The 15,471-nt window shown below is 41.4% G+C and overlaps 1 protein-coding gene across 2 annotated transcripts; it reads left to right on the forward strand.

The window, feature by feature from the left end:
* Positions 1–5,590: 5,590 nt before the first annotated feature.
* On the forward strand, positions 5,591–11,941 carry LOC133928686 (CBL-interacting protein kinase 18). 2 transcript variants are annotated; one of them, XM_062375129.1, is made up of 2 exons: positions 5,591–6,134; positions 10,034–11,941. In XM_062375129.1, exon 2 carries the CDS (start codon positions 10,335–10,337, stop codon positions 11,700–11,702), a length of 1,368 nt encoding a protein of 455 aa, XP_062231113.1. In that variant the 5' UTR covers positions 5,591–6,134; positions 10,034–10,334; the 3' UTR covers positions 11,703–11,941. The 2 variants fall into 2 exon arrangements, with proteins under 2 accessions (XP_062231113.1, XP_062231114.1); XM_062375130.1 differs by lacking the exon at positions 5,591–6,134 and adding an exon at positions 9,145–9,308.
* Positions 11,942–15,471: the final 3,530 nt, after the last annotated feature.

Consider the following 15,471-nt stretch of genomic DNA (forward strand, 5'->3'; position numbering starts at 1 on the left):
GTTCTGTCAGATGCCACGAGAGGATAGCACAATTAATGCAGCACAAAAATTTTCCACACCACAACATTCTCTACTCTTCTCTCATCTAATAAAAATCATTCAAATTTAAATAATTTACCTATTTTTTTCATCTAACTTTATCCTCTAATCTTCTCGTCTTGTTACTAGCTACAGATATAAGACATATTTTACTAATAAAAATAAATAAAAAATTTAGAAGAAAAATTAGTAGATAATCTTCTTCTCATTTTACAGCATCGCTCCTAACGTATTCATTCAGTAGTGCTCTCATGATACATCGAGATCTCCATACCTTAGTTTGTATTTAATATTACCATGTTCAATTTTTATATTTTTGTTGCAATGCATAAGTACTTAGCTAGTACTAAACTAAACTGTGAGGCTCAACTGTTACGCTGGATCCAGATTTAGATATGAAAAAAATGAATAATTGCCAAGATTCTTTATTTGTTGGTTGAACCTAATCGAAGAAATGAACAATTAAATTTGGAATTCATATGCTTTTGTCCATATTTAAATTCTAGAATAGTATGGACACTACCACAGAAACCCCCATCAATAACCGCCTATTAGTGCCGGTTTTGCTAGTATCGGCAATGATAAGGTATCACTGCAAGCTTATAACCACCAACAGCTAAAATATGATGATTCCATTGGAATTAGTAGTGATACTACCTATCATTGCTAGTTCATAATATGAACCGGTAGTGGTACATCGCTGTCGGCTCGTGGCTAAAATTGGGAGGGATATAAACTTTATCACTACCAGTTGATGCCATGAGTCGACAGTGAGCTAGCAGTTCAAAATAAGATACTAAGTTCAAAATAAGATACTAAGAAGGTAACTATAAAATAAGTTCCTGATTCTAGTAAGAAATATATGATTACACTAAGAAATTTAGATCGATTACAAAAATATATAAGGTCCTAATTACAAAAGAAGTTTGAATTACACAAAAACCAATATCCGAATTGCAAAATATCACTAAGCCTATACTATAGCTAGCCTAATCATATGCTAGCTTCGACTTCTTCGTCGGTGGCTCCTCCTCCTTAGTGTTGGTCTCCTCCTCCTCATAGTCACTGGTGTCCTCCTCCTCCTTGTGCTCCTTGTGTCATCCTCCATGTCGGCCTTGTCCTCCTTCGAGCTCGTCGCTGGACAACACTCGGGTGGAATGGCCTCCACGAAGTGCTCCTAGTTCTCATTGCATGAGGAGGAGAGAACAAGGGAGGAGAAGTAGCGGTCATCATTAAAAGATGCCATCATTGCGCCATCCTCAGAAGATTACGGTGGTGGCAACCGACGAGAGACTAGCGGCGATGGACACAGAAGGATGGGTGGCGCCAATGGAGGAGGAGAGGCCATGAAAATGACGATGTAGCTAGCTCGGAACTTTGCGAGGTGGTGGAGGAGGAGCAATGGTTGGTGAATGGAATGAGAAGGCTGGGGAGGGCGAGCAGTTGTAATAGTTGGTTGTGAAAGACGAAGGGGCGCCACGTAGTTTTATGGTGCAAAAGGCACAACAGGGTGTTTGGGGGACATGAAAGGGGTAGTGAATTTATCACTGCCGGTTGTAGTTACCAACCGATAGTTATGTCGATCAGTATCTGTTGTTAACTCCAATCGACAGTTATAGGAGGCTTGTGAATTGATGTGTATTTCTACCAATGCAGGTTGGGAATTAAAGCAAGCAACGATATCATTTCATAGGGGCGCATGAATCGACTTGTTGTTCTATCACTACTGGTTGGGAAATACAGCCGGTACAACTACAACCTCTATTTAATCCTTATACCTCTGTCATTTTCTATACACCACAAGTGATAATTCACTTTGACACAAATGAGAGTAGTGAACTTTGTTCTTCCTTGATCTACTGACTTAGATCCTTTTTCTTCCTTACTTTGTTCACAAGAGGTATTTGAAAAAATGTGATTTTGTTTTCATCATTTAGTGTTTCATTCTTCCTTACTTATATAGATCTTTGTACTTTTTGTCTTAATTTATAATTCTCTATTTTATGTTTGTATTATTTTTTTAAGATCTACTCTTTTGTGTCATTTTAATAGCTCATTTAGGAAGGAGGGTTAAGGTCAACAAGATGGTGGCTTGTTACCTAGATCTCATTCTAGGCCCTCAGGAATGACTGCTCCTCATCACAAGACACCGACTTCATGCAACTCAAAGCCAGTGGATGATTGTTGTTGCTGCTGTCCGATTTACCTTGGGACCCAACAACATCTTCTGGATTGCCTTTGATTCTCTCGACAACCAATGTTACATTCTCAGCTAGAGACATGGAGAGGCAAGATATCTGAATCTTCATGTGTATACTGTTGATGAAGACAATGTGTTTTTTGCCAAATGATCCACATGGGGATGCATGATGAGGCAAAGGATCGCGTGTGCAGTTTTTACATCCGGAGTGTTATTTTGGATCATCTTTAAATTACATTGTAATAAACTTTGTATTAATATTATTAATATTAAGTTAACTATATTCTAGTTACTTATATTTAGATTTTTTATATTAACTTACATTTTTCGCAATTTTTAGATTGCTTTTTCTACATTTTGGCTACCAATTTGCATTTTTGTAGTTGTATTTTATGTTGACAATATCAATGTCAGTTCCAGTTACCACCCGACAGTGATAGACTTTCATCGATGCCCTTGTTACCGCACCCCTGGTAGTGATCACTACCAGTTGTAGTTATGAACCGATAGAGATTGTCTATCAGTATCGGTTGGTTACTTGATCCAACAGTGATAGTGCCATTATCCTATATAACTATACTTCTCCGCCCATCAACGATACTTAGCTTCTCCACCCTTCTTCCAAGACACCAATGCCATTGTGCTTCCCTCTGACCTCATCCGTTCCAAAGCCTCATCTTCCACCCCGCGCTGTCGTGGGCCTCCACGACATCGGCTCCATCGCTCCCTCCCCGGCCTCCTCCACACTACCACCTTGACTCTCGCACCGAGCTGTTGTTGGCCTCCACGATGCCAATGCCGCTGTGCCGCCCTAGCCTTCTGTCCTGCATCATCAAAAGCCTCCATGACACCGACATCGCCCACCCTGCCCGGTGTCCTCCACCCAGCTGCCGCTGCCCCGGCTCTGACCTCCTCCACCACGAGCCACCGTGGCCTCCTCCACCCCGATGCCGGAGTCCTCCTTCACAATGTGGTTATTTTAGTTGCATTTTAGAGGATTTATGGTGCATAGTAATGATTTAGATCAATTTTAGATTATTTTAGGTCAATTATAGATTACTTTTAAAGAAATTAGCAAAATTTTAGTTATGTTATGATGAAATATGCCAATGATATGAGGTCTCATATTAGAAAATTAATGACGATGTTGGATACATATATGCAGTTTGCCAATGATAATACCGTATTGAATTAAGTTTCAATATATTGTTATGTAGTATCCGGGTTTAAGTCGGGCAAATTACCAAAACTCTACTACCCATAACATCACATTCAAGTTTTGGGATACACAACTGAGGCACAAATGGATAATTTTATTATCATTCCTTAATGCAATAACTTGCTCTCATTTGTTTATGACTTTAGTACACAATGACTCGCATAAGCCTGTGATGATTATGCACTTATATAGTTATGGGTTAGTAGCTAGACTATCATAATTACACATATTCTTATTCCATTTCTCTCATATTCTATGAGGTGTGGAACAAGAAGATGTGTAATTGTGATAGTTCATATGTTGCTGCTTTTATGACTCGTGCCCCTGAGCAGAGGCCCTTTTTACGTGAGTTAATGAGGACAACAATTTCCAATGATGATATTTTTGCCACTTAGGTGTCGTACCTAATGCATGTTCCTCTCCCTCTGCCCTAGTGTAATCGCCCTGATATTATCTCTTAATGATGGCTATTAAATCAGTTTCAAAATATCCTCGTGATGCCATCTTCAATTAGTTGTGTTGTTAAGCATAGCCTCCAAACAGGAGGCTTCATGTCTTGTTCATTGTCCTTCAGTTGTGCTAGTCCTTCAAATTTGAGTACAAGCAAAATATATCAATTAGGTATTATATCAATCTCATAAATAACATAATTTAAAGTATTTAGTAATTGATTCACCTTATTCTTAAGTTTTCATGCACATGCTCGTATAATTGATTCTTTGCATACATCAGAGATGTTTTCAGCACTTTTTGTGAGTTTATGTCGTTCAGATATACTTGAAGGGTTCAAAATAATTAGTGGAACATCATGTAGTGTATGATTGATAGGAATATCCGTATCACCCCCCCCCCCCCCCCGCGATAAAATTTCATCTACCAAACATATTAATGCCTAATTTTATGCAATGACGGAGATCCTCCTAAATGATGCTAAGGTATGTAATTGTAAATATTAATGCCTACTTTTCAATTTCGATGTAAATAAATGATAAAATCATATGTATATGATGAACTACATGTCAACTAAATATGATAAGTAATGATTACATGTGTAAACCATATGTGCTTTGACAGTGATAGTAGACACATCATTGCCGGTTTGTAGCTCAAACTGGTAGTGACAGTGATAATATCACTGCCGATCTTGGGTCAAACAGGTAATGAGAGTGGAGACATCACCGTTAGTTCATGGCTCAAATTAGCAGTGACAATAATCTATAATTACTGGTTCAGAAACCACGTCAGTGATAATCCTAGATTGTCATGGCCAATTGCACAAGTGACAGTTCATAAATTAGCACTAAGATGATTCTAAATCGGTAGTGAAGACGGTTGTGCAATCATATGGAATGCAACCTATACCCCAGAGGTACGGACATCTCCTTTTTCAAGGATACTCGAGTGCCTCTTGCTTGTGGAACTACCAGCAAAATGAGAAGGAAATGACTATTTTTTTAGAGTAATGATAAGGAAATGGCTTTATAAGTACTTGTCAAATTATATAAAAAAGGCTTTGGGCTGATTACAAAAGAGGGGTACACTGAAATATGAATTCCTGAGTTTAGGAAATGAGATGCATAAAGTTAAAATTAAACTAGTACGGGTAACCTTTTGGTTGGATCAGATAATTGGATCGACAAGTCTACTAGTTTTATTTTTACTTACGTTTCTAGGTAAAGTTTGGAAAATAGGATAGCATATTTACATGACTTAATTACCCTTTTGGCCAAGTTCGAATACTAGTGAGTTAATGTCATATTCGACAAAATAAGAATAGAAATATCTAAAATGCCCTTCACCTGTGATTGATTGCTAGACAAAGCTAACTTGGCAAGCATGACAATTTGTTTCAAGGAAAAAGTATGACATTCTTTAATAGCAAGCGCAAAAGTTGGAATACATAAAAGAATAAAAGGGAAAATTATACAAGTGCCTGAAGGTGCAGTTGACGTCAAAGAACACTTCCAGGAATAGTTTGTATGAGGATTTCTGACAAACTACCAAACTAATGGTGGGTTTTTGTAATTTTTTCAAACGAATATAGTACTATAAAATATTGATAAATTTTTGAAAGAAATATTTTGTAAACGTCTATAAAAGCTTGTGCTCGAAACTGTAAAGGAGGGTAACCACATACAAAAAGTAGAAATGCTCAAGAATTGGTCAAATTTGTGCTCAACTCCAGGCAACAGAGATCAAAGAAGCAAAATTTAACTTTTCTTCCCCATTTAAATTAAATTTCCTAATCTGTCACTTCCCTGAAGGTTCCTGGCAAAATTTAGAGAATTCCCCAGAAAGAAACAAACCAAAGATCCAATGATACCCTGCCTCAAACATAATTGAGGTCAGCCGTGCAGGTTTGGCCGACCATAAAGCCGGGGCCGCCTCCACCTGTTCCAAGTTTAGGCCGCTCCTCCCCTGTTCCTCCACATCTCAAGAACAAAAAACAGAAAATTATTGGGACCAATTCCACCCCTTAATCTGAAGAACCCTGCCGCTGCATTGCTGTTCTTGTGGATTTCAGACACACAGATCCAGATTCAGGCATCCTCCCATTGCGACTGCGCTTCTCGTCTTCTCCTGTAGGCGGGCGTCCTCGTCGTCCCCATTTCTCCTCGATGCCACCGACATGGGGTGGAGATTCCTCCGGAATCGTGTTGATTTCTTCTTTCCTCGGTAAGGAAGTCCTACCAGATTTTTGGTAACGTTCCGCAATTTCTTTTATTTTCGCTCCCAAATCCAAATGTTTCGTTTCGGGACGGAGTCCATCTTGTTGATGCTTTTGTTTGCTGCGTTGCGCAGTACTGATATATGTTTATTTTGCAAAAATTAATTCGGCTCCTCCTTACATTTCGTATCGCTGTGGATAGATGTATATTTCGTTTGTGGCATATTGGTTTACAGCTTAACACCATTGAAACAAAAATGGAGGGACTTTTGTTTCTTGTCTACTTCAGAACCATTGGTAAAATTAATTTACCTCTGAATGTAGCTTGCACTGGTGATGAGAATTCTCTTTCCTTGGCTGAGTGTATAACTATCTACCTCACTACCTCAGGCCCGTTTTGTAAAAAAGGATATTTTTTTTTTTGGACGAGCAAAATTATCATAAACAACATAGTGATAAGTCTTCTTGGTGGTTGCAATAGACTGTAAAATATTAAGAGAGACTTTGAAGCTATCGGTACTAGTGTCTTGTGACAAGGTTTTTAATCGCGGATAAGCTATTTTTTAGTCAACTGAAAACTAGTGAATCTTCCTTTGAATTTTGCTCAACATATCATCTTCCATCTTTGTTGGCCCTTTGGCGAGGTTAGGGGTTGGGTTTGTTGGAGTCAAGGTTCGGGGTACACTAGTGGACCCAGGCTTTGATAGACAAAAAGGGTGGGAGGAGTGCCAGCGCCGCATCTGGTGGTGGGAGGAGATGGTAGCGGGAAGCCGTCGGAGACAGGGTTGGTTTGGGTTTATATAGTATAGTTAAGGGACAAATTAAAATAGTTAAGGGTTGAGATAGTTGACTGGAGAATAGAAAATTTTCTATTGCTTGAGCCTTGAAGAATGGATTGACCCTTTTAGTTAACTCAGGAGGTAATGCCACTGTATTCCAGTGAACTAAGTAGTTTTCTATTTTCTCAAATCATACTAAGCGATATGCAATTTAGAGCTAAACTTCCTTCGTCTCTAATGTGCAATTCAGAGCTAGACTTCATTGGTCTCTATAACTAAATTCAGCAGATACAAATCCATGAGCCTAAATTGTTCTTCCTCATGTCACATTTTCTCCCTTGCAACCCTATGTAGCAGGTGACATTGCGACACATTTGTTGATTCTTGGAAAAAGCATCGTATATATAGTTTTCTCCAGGGTTGATTTCACTCTTATTGAATATTGAAGTGCTGTTGGTAAAGGAACCCCAGCCTTCTTAATGGAGTGCAAATATTGTCTCATCTAATTGGTGAATGCTGTGACACGTTTCAACTCCCATTAGAAGCATGTGCGGACTTTCGCCGAACTACTTAGTAACTTATTTGGTAGTTTGGAAAGCTGTCGTGATATGCATATCTGTGCAATAAATCTAGGCCTTATTTGCAGTTTCTTAGCCTATCCATGTAACTTCTTGTGTTCAACCACAAGATGAAACCTGCATATCAACCAGTGGTGTGGATTTATCACTGTCTATTAGGGCTTGTTTGGCAGAGTTTCAGCCCTAAGAATTCTTAGAGCTGGTCATCTCTAACTCCAAAAATTCTTGCAGCTGGAGTTGTTGATAGATTGAGAGTCTTTGGTTGAGACATCTTGTTCTTATTTTGGACTAAAAACAGATATTTAAACTACTTTATTACAAACTCTAAATCCTGTATGGATCTCGGAGTTAAAACTTTGCCAAACAGGACCTTAAACATGTCCTATCTCTCTTGTTCATTTATTGTGCATGTCCATCAAGGTTTACAAGTTTTCCTTTCGCAATGAATATACAAGTCCAATTTGGCTGAAGTTTATCTTCATACAACTTCCTAATCTTTAGGTAATTAGGTGCACTTGTCCATCCCGAATTGAGCTAGTTTTGACACAAAATAGGATTAGGATTTCCTGGAGTTTAGATTTGACAATTGCCCTACTAAGAAACGGGTAACTAGGATAACTAGATCGTCCCGCCTTGCGGACTCTGATCTTTACTATTTTTATTTCTTTGCTTGATCCTAATACACAACTATTGCCAATTATATATAGCCGGCCAATGAAAGAGTCCCAATCCTAATTGAACTAATTATTAAACCGAATCTAACTCTATCTCCTAGCTGATTCTATTTCTAAACAATCAAATCCTATTATCAATCCTGAAATTTAATATTCGAAAACCTAAAAGGAAACTATTTATTCTGAAACCTAAAAGGAAACTATTTCTTTCCTTCCTTAATTACTTTTCTGCGTCCATATCATTTCCCTCCTTGCCATGAAACAGCTCGTCTTTGAGCTATGGTGGTAGCCATTACTGCAACCAATGGACGCCCTATGCTGATGAAAGTCTGATGTTCTTGGAAGATTCCTTATAGTTCTTGAACACGCCCACATTGTGAAGGATGGAGGCGATCATCCTTGTTTCAAAGCATAGGCGCCGTTGTAGCAGCTAAGGATAACTGGATTGAGAATGAGACATTTGTCATCGGCAATGCACTTGACACCGGAGTAGAAGTAGTAAGTGTTTGTTTGATGATAAATGACGTCATAGATGGGAGCAGTGTTGCCTCCTGCTTTGCCTCTACCTCCATGCATGTGATGGCAGGAATTGGTAGCACTATGTAGGCTCTGAATGTGTGGTCATGAGAGCAGATGGTAGTCCTTCAACTGGCACTGGTTGAGGTGAAGCGACTTGCGCTAATGTAACCGTTGGGTAGGTGGTGGAAGCATGTGCACTGCATTGCTACTGAAAAGTTTTGCACATTTAAGTTGACGAGCCTCGATTGCTAACCAACTTTCGCCATCATCTTGTCGGGAAGCTCTATGGTGTAAGCGTTGTCACCCATGATGAGGGGTGCAAGCCGGCTATGTGAGCAGTGACGGCACACAACAGTGGTGGTGGAGCGGCGGTGGCAAACGGCGTGGAGTAGAGCAGCGGCTACTGTAGGGGAAAACGGAATAGCGGCGACGGTAGTGGTGATGGCGACGCAGCAGGCTGACGGGGCATGGTGCAGCAGGCTGGCGGTGGCGGCGTGGTGCAATGGTGGGGCGGCATCGGTGTGGTGCAGCAGTAGGGCGGTGGCGGCGTGAAGGGCGTGCTAGGGCTGGTGGAGGCAGTGTGGGAGACAGGCGCAGGAACATGACTCGTGATACCAAATATTGAGAAACAGGTAACTGGGATAACTAGATCGCTCCGCCTTGCAGACTCTGATCTTTACTTTGTTTATTTCTTTGCTTGATTCTAATACGCAACTATTGCTGACTATATATAGCCGGCCAATTAAAGAGTCTCGATCCTAATACAACTAACTATTAAACCGAATCCAACTCTGTCTCCTAGCTGATCCTGAAATCTAACTATTCCTAAACCTAAAAGGAAACTAATTATTCTGAAATCTAAAAGGAAACTAATTATTCTGAAACCTAAAAGGAAACTAATTCTTTCCTTCCCTAATTACTTTTATGCGCCCATATCATGCCCTTACGCCTATCTATGTGCATCAATGGGTGATCTCATTCATGTCCTGGCCTGAGCCACGCTTTAGCCCAATCCAATATTTTGGTTTGCTAGGACCAAGCTTGTTCCAGATCAATCAACCAGTGCTAATGCCCAAAGCCCATTGAAGCATGTTTCATAGGCTTTAAAGCTGGCCTTAGTGTGCTGGGCCTAGGCTTACCATAACGCCATGAAGCCTGCAAATCTATCATCGAGATTACAAGGACAGGCCCCTGCTTTTATCTGCGTGCACACATCATTTTCCTTTTAGTTTTATATTTTTTGTTTGTTTCTTTTGTCCGTGACTTGCATATCTGCATTTTTTTACTTTTGGATACGTTATAAGCTTTCTATTTGGTAACTGCTAAAATTAAGTATGCTTCTTGTTTGTATTGGCAGCGTTGTAAATTGCATATAAAGGCCATTCTAGGGAATGCAGAAAGATGTGCTTGGATTCCAAGGATTTCTCTTGTGAAGAGGAGGGCATTTCTCCAATTGACTCGAAATCACTGATTCTTGATGGGCGAGGATTTCAGTTGCACATTTGGTGCATATCAGAAAGTAATTATGATGCCACCAATGTCAGAAATATTGCTATGCTAGATCGTATAATTTCTGAAGACGGTTGAAAGCTTTTTTTTTTGTCATACCAATTCCTTTGGCTAGAATTCCAATAAGAATCATTTGCTAAGATCTGTTGATGATGGAAACAGAGAAAAATGGGAACATTCTGCTACAAAGGTATGAGGTTGGTAGATTACTGGGGCAGGGAACTTTTGCCAAGGTTTATCATGGTAGGAACATAGTGACATCACAAAGTGTCGCTATCAAGGTGATTGACAAGGACAAAATTTTCAAGGTTGGCCTAATGGAGCAGATCAAACGGGAGATATCAGTGATGAAATTAGTAAGGCACCCCAACATTGTACAACTTTATGAGGTCATGGCTACCAAATCAAAGATATATTTTGTTCTTGAATATGTCAAGGGTGGTGAATTGTTTAACAAAATAGCTAAAGGTAAGTTAAGAGAAGATGCTGCAAGAAAGTACTTTCAACAGTTGATAAGTGCTGTTGATTTCTGCCACAGTAGAGGTGTGTATCATCGTGATCTAAAGCCAGAAAACCTACTCGTTGATGAGAATGGGAACCTGAAAATTTCAGATTTTGGATTGAGTGCTCTTGCTGAGTCTAGACGCCAAGATGGCCTCCTACACACTACCTGTGGTACTCCAGCATATGTGGCACCTGAGGTTATCAGCCGAAAAGGGTATGATGGTGCAAAGGTTGACACTTGGTCCTGTGGGGTGATCCTATTCGTTCTCATGGCTGGTTATCTACCTTTCCAAGATTCAAATTTGATGGAGATGTACAGAAAGATTGGGAAAGCAGAGTTCAAATGCCCTCCTTGGTTTCCATCGGACGTACGGAAGCTAGTATCGAGAATTCTTGACCCAAACCCTAGGACTAGAATGCCAATTACAAAAATAGTGGAATCCTTTTGGTTCAAAAAAGGTCTTGACAGCAAGCTACTCCAAAAGAATATGGAGATGAAGGGGAAAGTAACAGCTCTCACTGATGTTAATGTGGTTTTCTCATCCACAGGTAGCAGTAACAGCAAAACGGTTGATGAGAAACAAGATGCAGCAAAAGTCACCAACCTTAATGCTTTCGATATTATTTCCCTTTCAGAAGGCTTCAGTCTCTCAGGCTTGTTTGAGGAGACTGAAAAAAGAAAAGAGGCAAGATTCACATCTAGTCAATCAGCTTCAGCTATTATCTCAAAACTAGAGGATGTTGCCACATGTTCAAAGCTGACTGTAAAGAAGAAAGAAGGTGGTGTGCTGAAAATGGAAGGTGCAAATGAAGGAAGGAAAGGTGTCTTGGTTATCGATGCAGAGGTCTTCGAAGTTACTCCTTCCTTTCATTTGGTAGAGATCAAGAAGAATAATGGGGATACACTAGAATACGAAAACTTGTGGAAGCAGGACATGAAACCAGCCCTCAAAGACATTGTTTGGGCATGGCAAGGTGAACATCAGGATCGGCAGATTGAAGATCATAAGTAGCCATAGATTCGCCTTGGTATTGAACATCATTGGTTAGTGTTCCAAAGTTGTATCTGCTTGTACGTTGTTTGCATTCGTTTTATCTTCTGGCCTTTTTAAATTAGTAGCTTAGACATGAACCTGTGATTGGATTCTGAAGTTATTGCGCATTGTGTTGTTAAGTTGCATCTGCCATTCATTGTACTTTATTCTGAAGTTGCACCTGTTTAATTGAATCTGTTTCAACTGTATGAGTACTAGACGATCGAATTTTTTTACATTTTAATCCATCATGTCTGGTTTATAAATGAACTCTTGAACCTATGAGACTGGAATTCTAGAGATACTGTTGTCAGTAGCTTTCTGGATGAGTTTGCAGTCTAGAAAAACGAAGAAGAAAACAAGGTAGAATATAGGATCTAGCATGCGGTGGTGTTTATGGAAGGAAATTAGTAATGGAATGCTAGAAGGAAAACGAGTTTGGGCAGCGCCAGTGTTGGCTCTACCTCCGGCAAATCCAGCGATCAGGACGCGAACACACCAACTCCTATCTACCATGCACGCGAGAGCACTTGGCAGAGAGAGAGAGAGACGCACAGGAGAAAAGAGGATTTTGGTGCTGTTCCGAAGACTCATACCGCAGCTTTTCTCTTTTCATATTACCTATTTATAAACCGGCAACACAGCCACGAGCGTCACGATCCTCCAGTCATGCGCCATCACGCCATGTACGCCGCGCTCAGCCCACGCAGCTCATGCATACACACCTAACATGCAACTAAGACTCTGAAACGCATGTACCACCTACATGTTCATGCATGCAACTAATGCAACAAACTAAACACAACTAGTTACAGGTACATGCATGGAACTAATGCATGTGATTCTCCAAACTTCATCATAGAAGGCACGGCTCATCGTTGGCCGTCGCGAGCGGCGCTTCTTCCTTCCTTAGCTTGTGGCCCTCCTTGGTAAAATGCCTACGAACTCGTTATGGCATTTATCTTTCTTGCACTACTACAGAAATGATTTTTTCTGTCACCTCATCACTGCCGAATCAATTAAAATCAGTAGTAATACGATTTTTAATGTTGGTTCATAAGAAAAAAGTATCACTGCCAGTTTTAAAAAACAGCCGGTAGTGATATGGTAATATCACTGCCAGTTCATAACAAAAACCGGAAGTGATATGGTACTATCACTGCCCTTTTTTTGTTATGAACCGGTAGTGAACTAAAAGTCAGACCCGAATTTGGTATTGAATCAAGTTTATTCATCGCCATTCATGTCCGCTCGCCTATCCTAGCCTAAAAAATCTAAGTCCCGTCCTAGCCTCACGTCCGCTCATCCCCCCCTCTCTCCCTTATCCTCTCTCCCGTCATCCTCTCTCTCTTTCTCCCTCTCTCCCTTATCCTCTCTCACCGCTAGATCTCTGCCTGGCCTCTGCCATGCCCTAGCCCTACTTCGCCGTGCCTGGGTCACCGGCCGCTTCGATGGTAGCGTGCGGAGCGACAGAGCTTTGATGGCAGCAGCGACGCCTAGACTGTTGTAGGGTGTGGGGCATGCCGAAGGAGGGTCGAGGAGCTCCGCACGTGGGTGGGTTAGTGGTGACGATGATGGCATAGAGTGCAGTAGAGCAGCAACACATGGCCTATCGTGACGAAGCGGTGTGTAGGGTGTGGCGGAGGAGGGCCTGAGGATCTCCGTGCGTTGGTGGGTTGGCAGTGGCAGCGTGTGGGCATTCTGTGCTATGGCGGTGGCCTTCGTGCCACCACGTTTTTGCGTGTAGGGTGTTGCGATGGCGGAATCCACGACGACGAGCACGGTGGGGTCCTAGGTGCCACCTTTTTCTTTTTCTTTTTTTCTAGAAAAAGACTTCACTGCCCGTGGACAACAGCTAGCAGTGATAGCAATTTGACTATCAGTGCCTGTTGCATACTGCTGGTTCCAAAACCGATAGTGAAAGCTAGTTTGGAACCGTCAATGAACACCTATTGTGTAGTAGTGTCCCCGTTCGACTTGCGCTTACTGTTATTGGACTAGATGCTGGTGTCATCATCATGGTCGTCTCTAGCTTTGACGTGGCCACCGCCACAATCACAATTCCCTTTCACGCTGCTACTTGATCCTTCTCTACCTTTCTTCTCTTTGGCAAGAGTCTCCCACTACATGTACATGAGCAACAAATGCTCATTCTCCTTTGGGTTGCCAAAACTAATTTGGACGCATTCATCGTAGGCCTTGTACTGCCCAATAAGTTCTTCAACGGTGAGGGTCTTCAAGTCTATGCACTGCTCGATGGAGATGACGAGCTACATGTAGTAGGCTGGGGCATCATGGAGAAACCTACAAACAACATCAATTTCTCTCACCGTGGTATCGCCCAACGTGCGGATGCTGGTGACAACCGACGTCACCCGACCAACAAAGTCATCCACGATCTTCCCTTCCTCCATCTTCAGCCCCTCAAACTCATTCTTGAGCCTTCAAATTGGCCTCACGCACACGCTCGTGTCCCTTATGCGCTATCTTGATCGCCTCCCATGCCTCCTTTGCCCTTTCTTTCCCAGCGAGGGAAGACATCACTTGCTCCAACATCGATTGGCAGATGGCATACAATGCCATCTGATCAATCTGGTATTCCGCGACACCTGGCTCCACAGCTTCCTACATGTTTTGGGTTTGAAGAGCGACACACATCTTCATTAACCAAACCGTGTATAACATTGTCACCGCCCTCTCCCTCTCACCACCTGCAAGGCGAACGGACCACCTTGCAACAGGCGCGGACGATGGAGACAAACTCCTTGCTTCGTTTGAAATCCTCTCTTTGACTATGAATATAAATTGTTGGCTCTACCTCCAGCAACTCTGCGATCAGGACGCGAACACACACGCACTCCTATCTACCATGCACGCGAGAGCCCTTGGCAGAGAGAAACGCACAGGAGAATAGATGATTTTGGTGCTGCTCGGATAACTCACGCCGCAGCTTTTCTCTTTTCATATTACCTATTTATAAACCGGCAACACAGCCACCAGCGTCACGATCCTCCAATCTTGCGCCATCACGCCATGTACGCCGCGCTCAGCTCGCTTGTGCCGCGCTGCCATGCTTAACCACCTGAGCACGTCTCCTACATGAGCACGTCTCGTGGCCGCAGCTCATGCATACACAACTAACATGCAACTAAGACTCTGAAACGCATGTACCACCTACATACATGCATGCAATTAATGCAACAAACTAAACACAACTAGTTACCCGTACATGCATGCAACTAATGCAACAAACTAAACACAACTAGTCAAGATTAGTGATAACAGCCAGTTAGTAGTAGTAGACTTTCTTCATCGCTCGTGCGCCACTATCAGTTCTTCTGAAAAAAACCAATGGAAAAATTGTTGGCTCACCACTGGTAGTTACTATGGTAGCAAATGAAAAATGTGTTCATTGGTGAGAGTCTCATGAGACAGCCGTCGATTTCCGTTAAAATATAAATCGTCAATAGAACAGCAAACTATGAAGCACTTAGCTTCCTACATTCATGAATTCGTAGCTTACTGAAATTGGCACGAACATGTGATTGGATTCTGAACTTATTGTGCAGCATTGTGTTGTTAAGTTGCATCTGTCACTAAACTTGATTCTTGTTGTTCCATCTATGGCTGAATCGGTGAATGTATAAGTGTTTAATCGAATCAGTTCCAACAATATGCTAGGTGATCAAACATATTTATATTTTTAATTCGTCATTTCTTGACATTCTGGTTTATAAACGAACTCTTG

Source organism: Phragmites australis, chromosome 9, assembly GCF_958298935.1.
Source record: "Phragmites australis chromosome 9, lpPhrAust1.1, whole genome shotgun sequence".
Classification (NCBI taxonomy): Eukaryota; Viridiplantae; Streptophyta; class Magnoliopsida; order Poales; family Poaceae; genus Phragmites; species Phragmites australis.

Coding starts and splice junctions, on each gene's coding strand:
- LOC133928686 (XM_062375129.1), top strand. CDS start 10,335: ATGATGGAAACAGAGAAAAATGGGAACATTCTGCTACAAAGGTATGAG.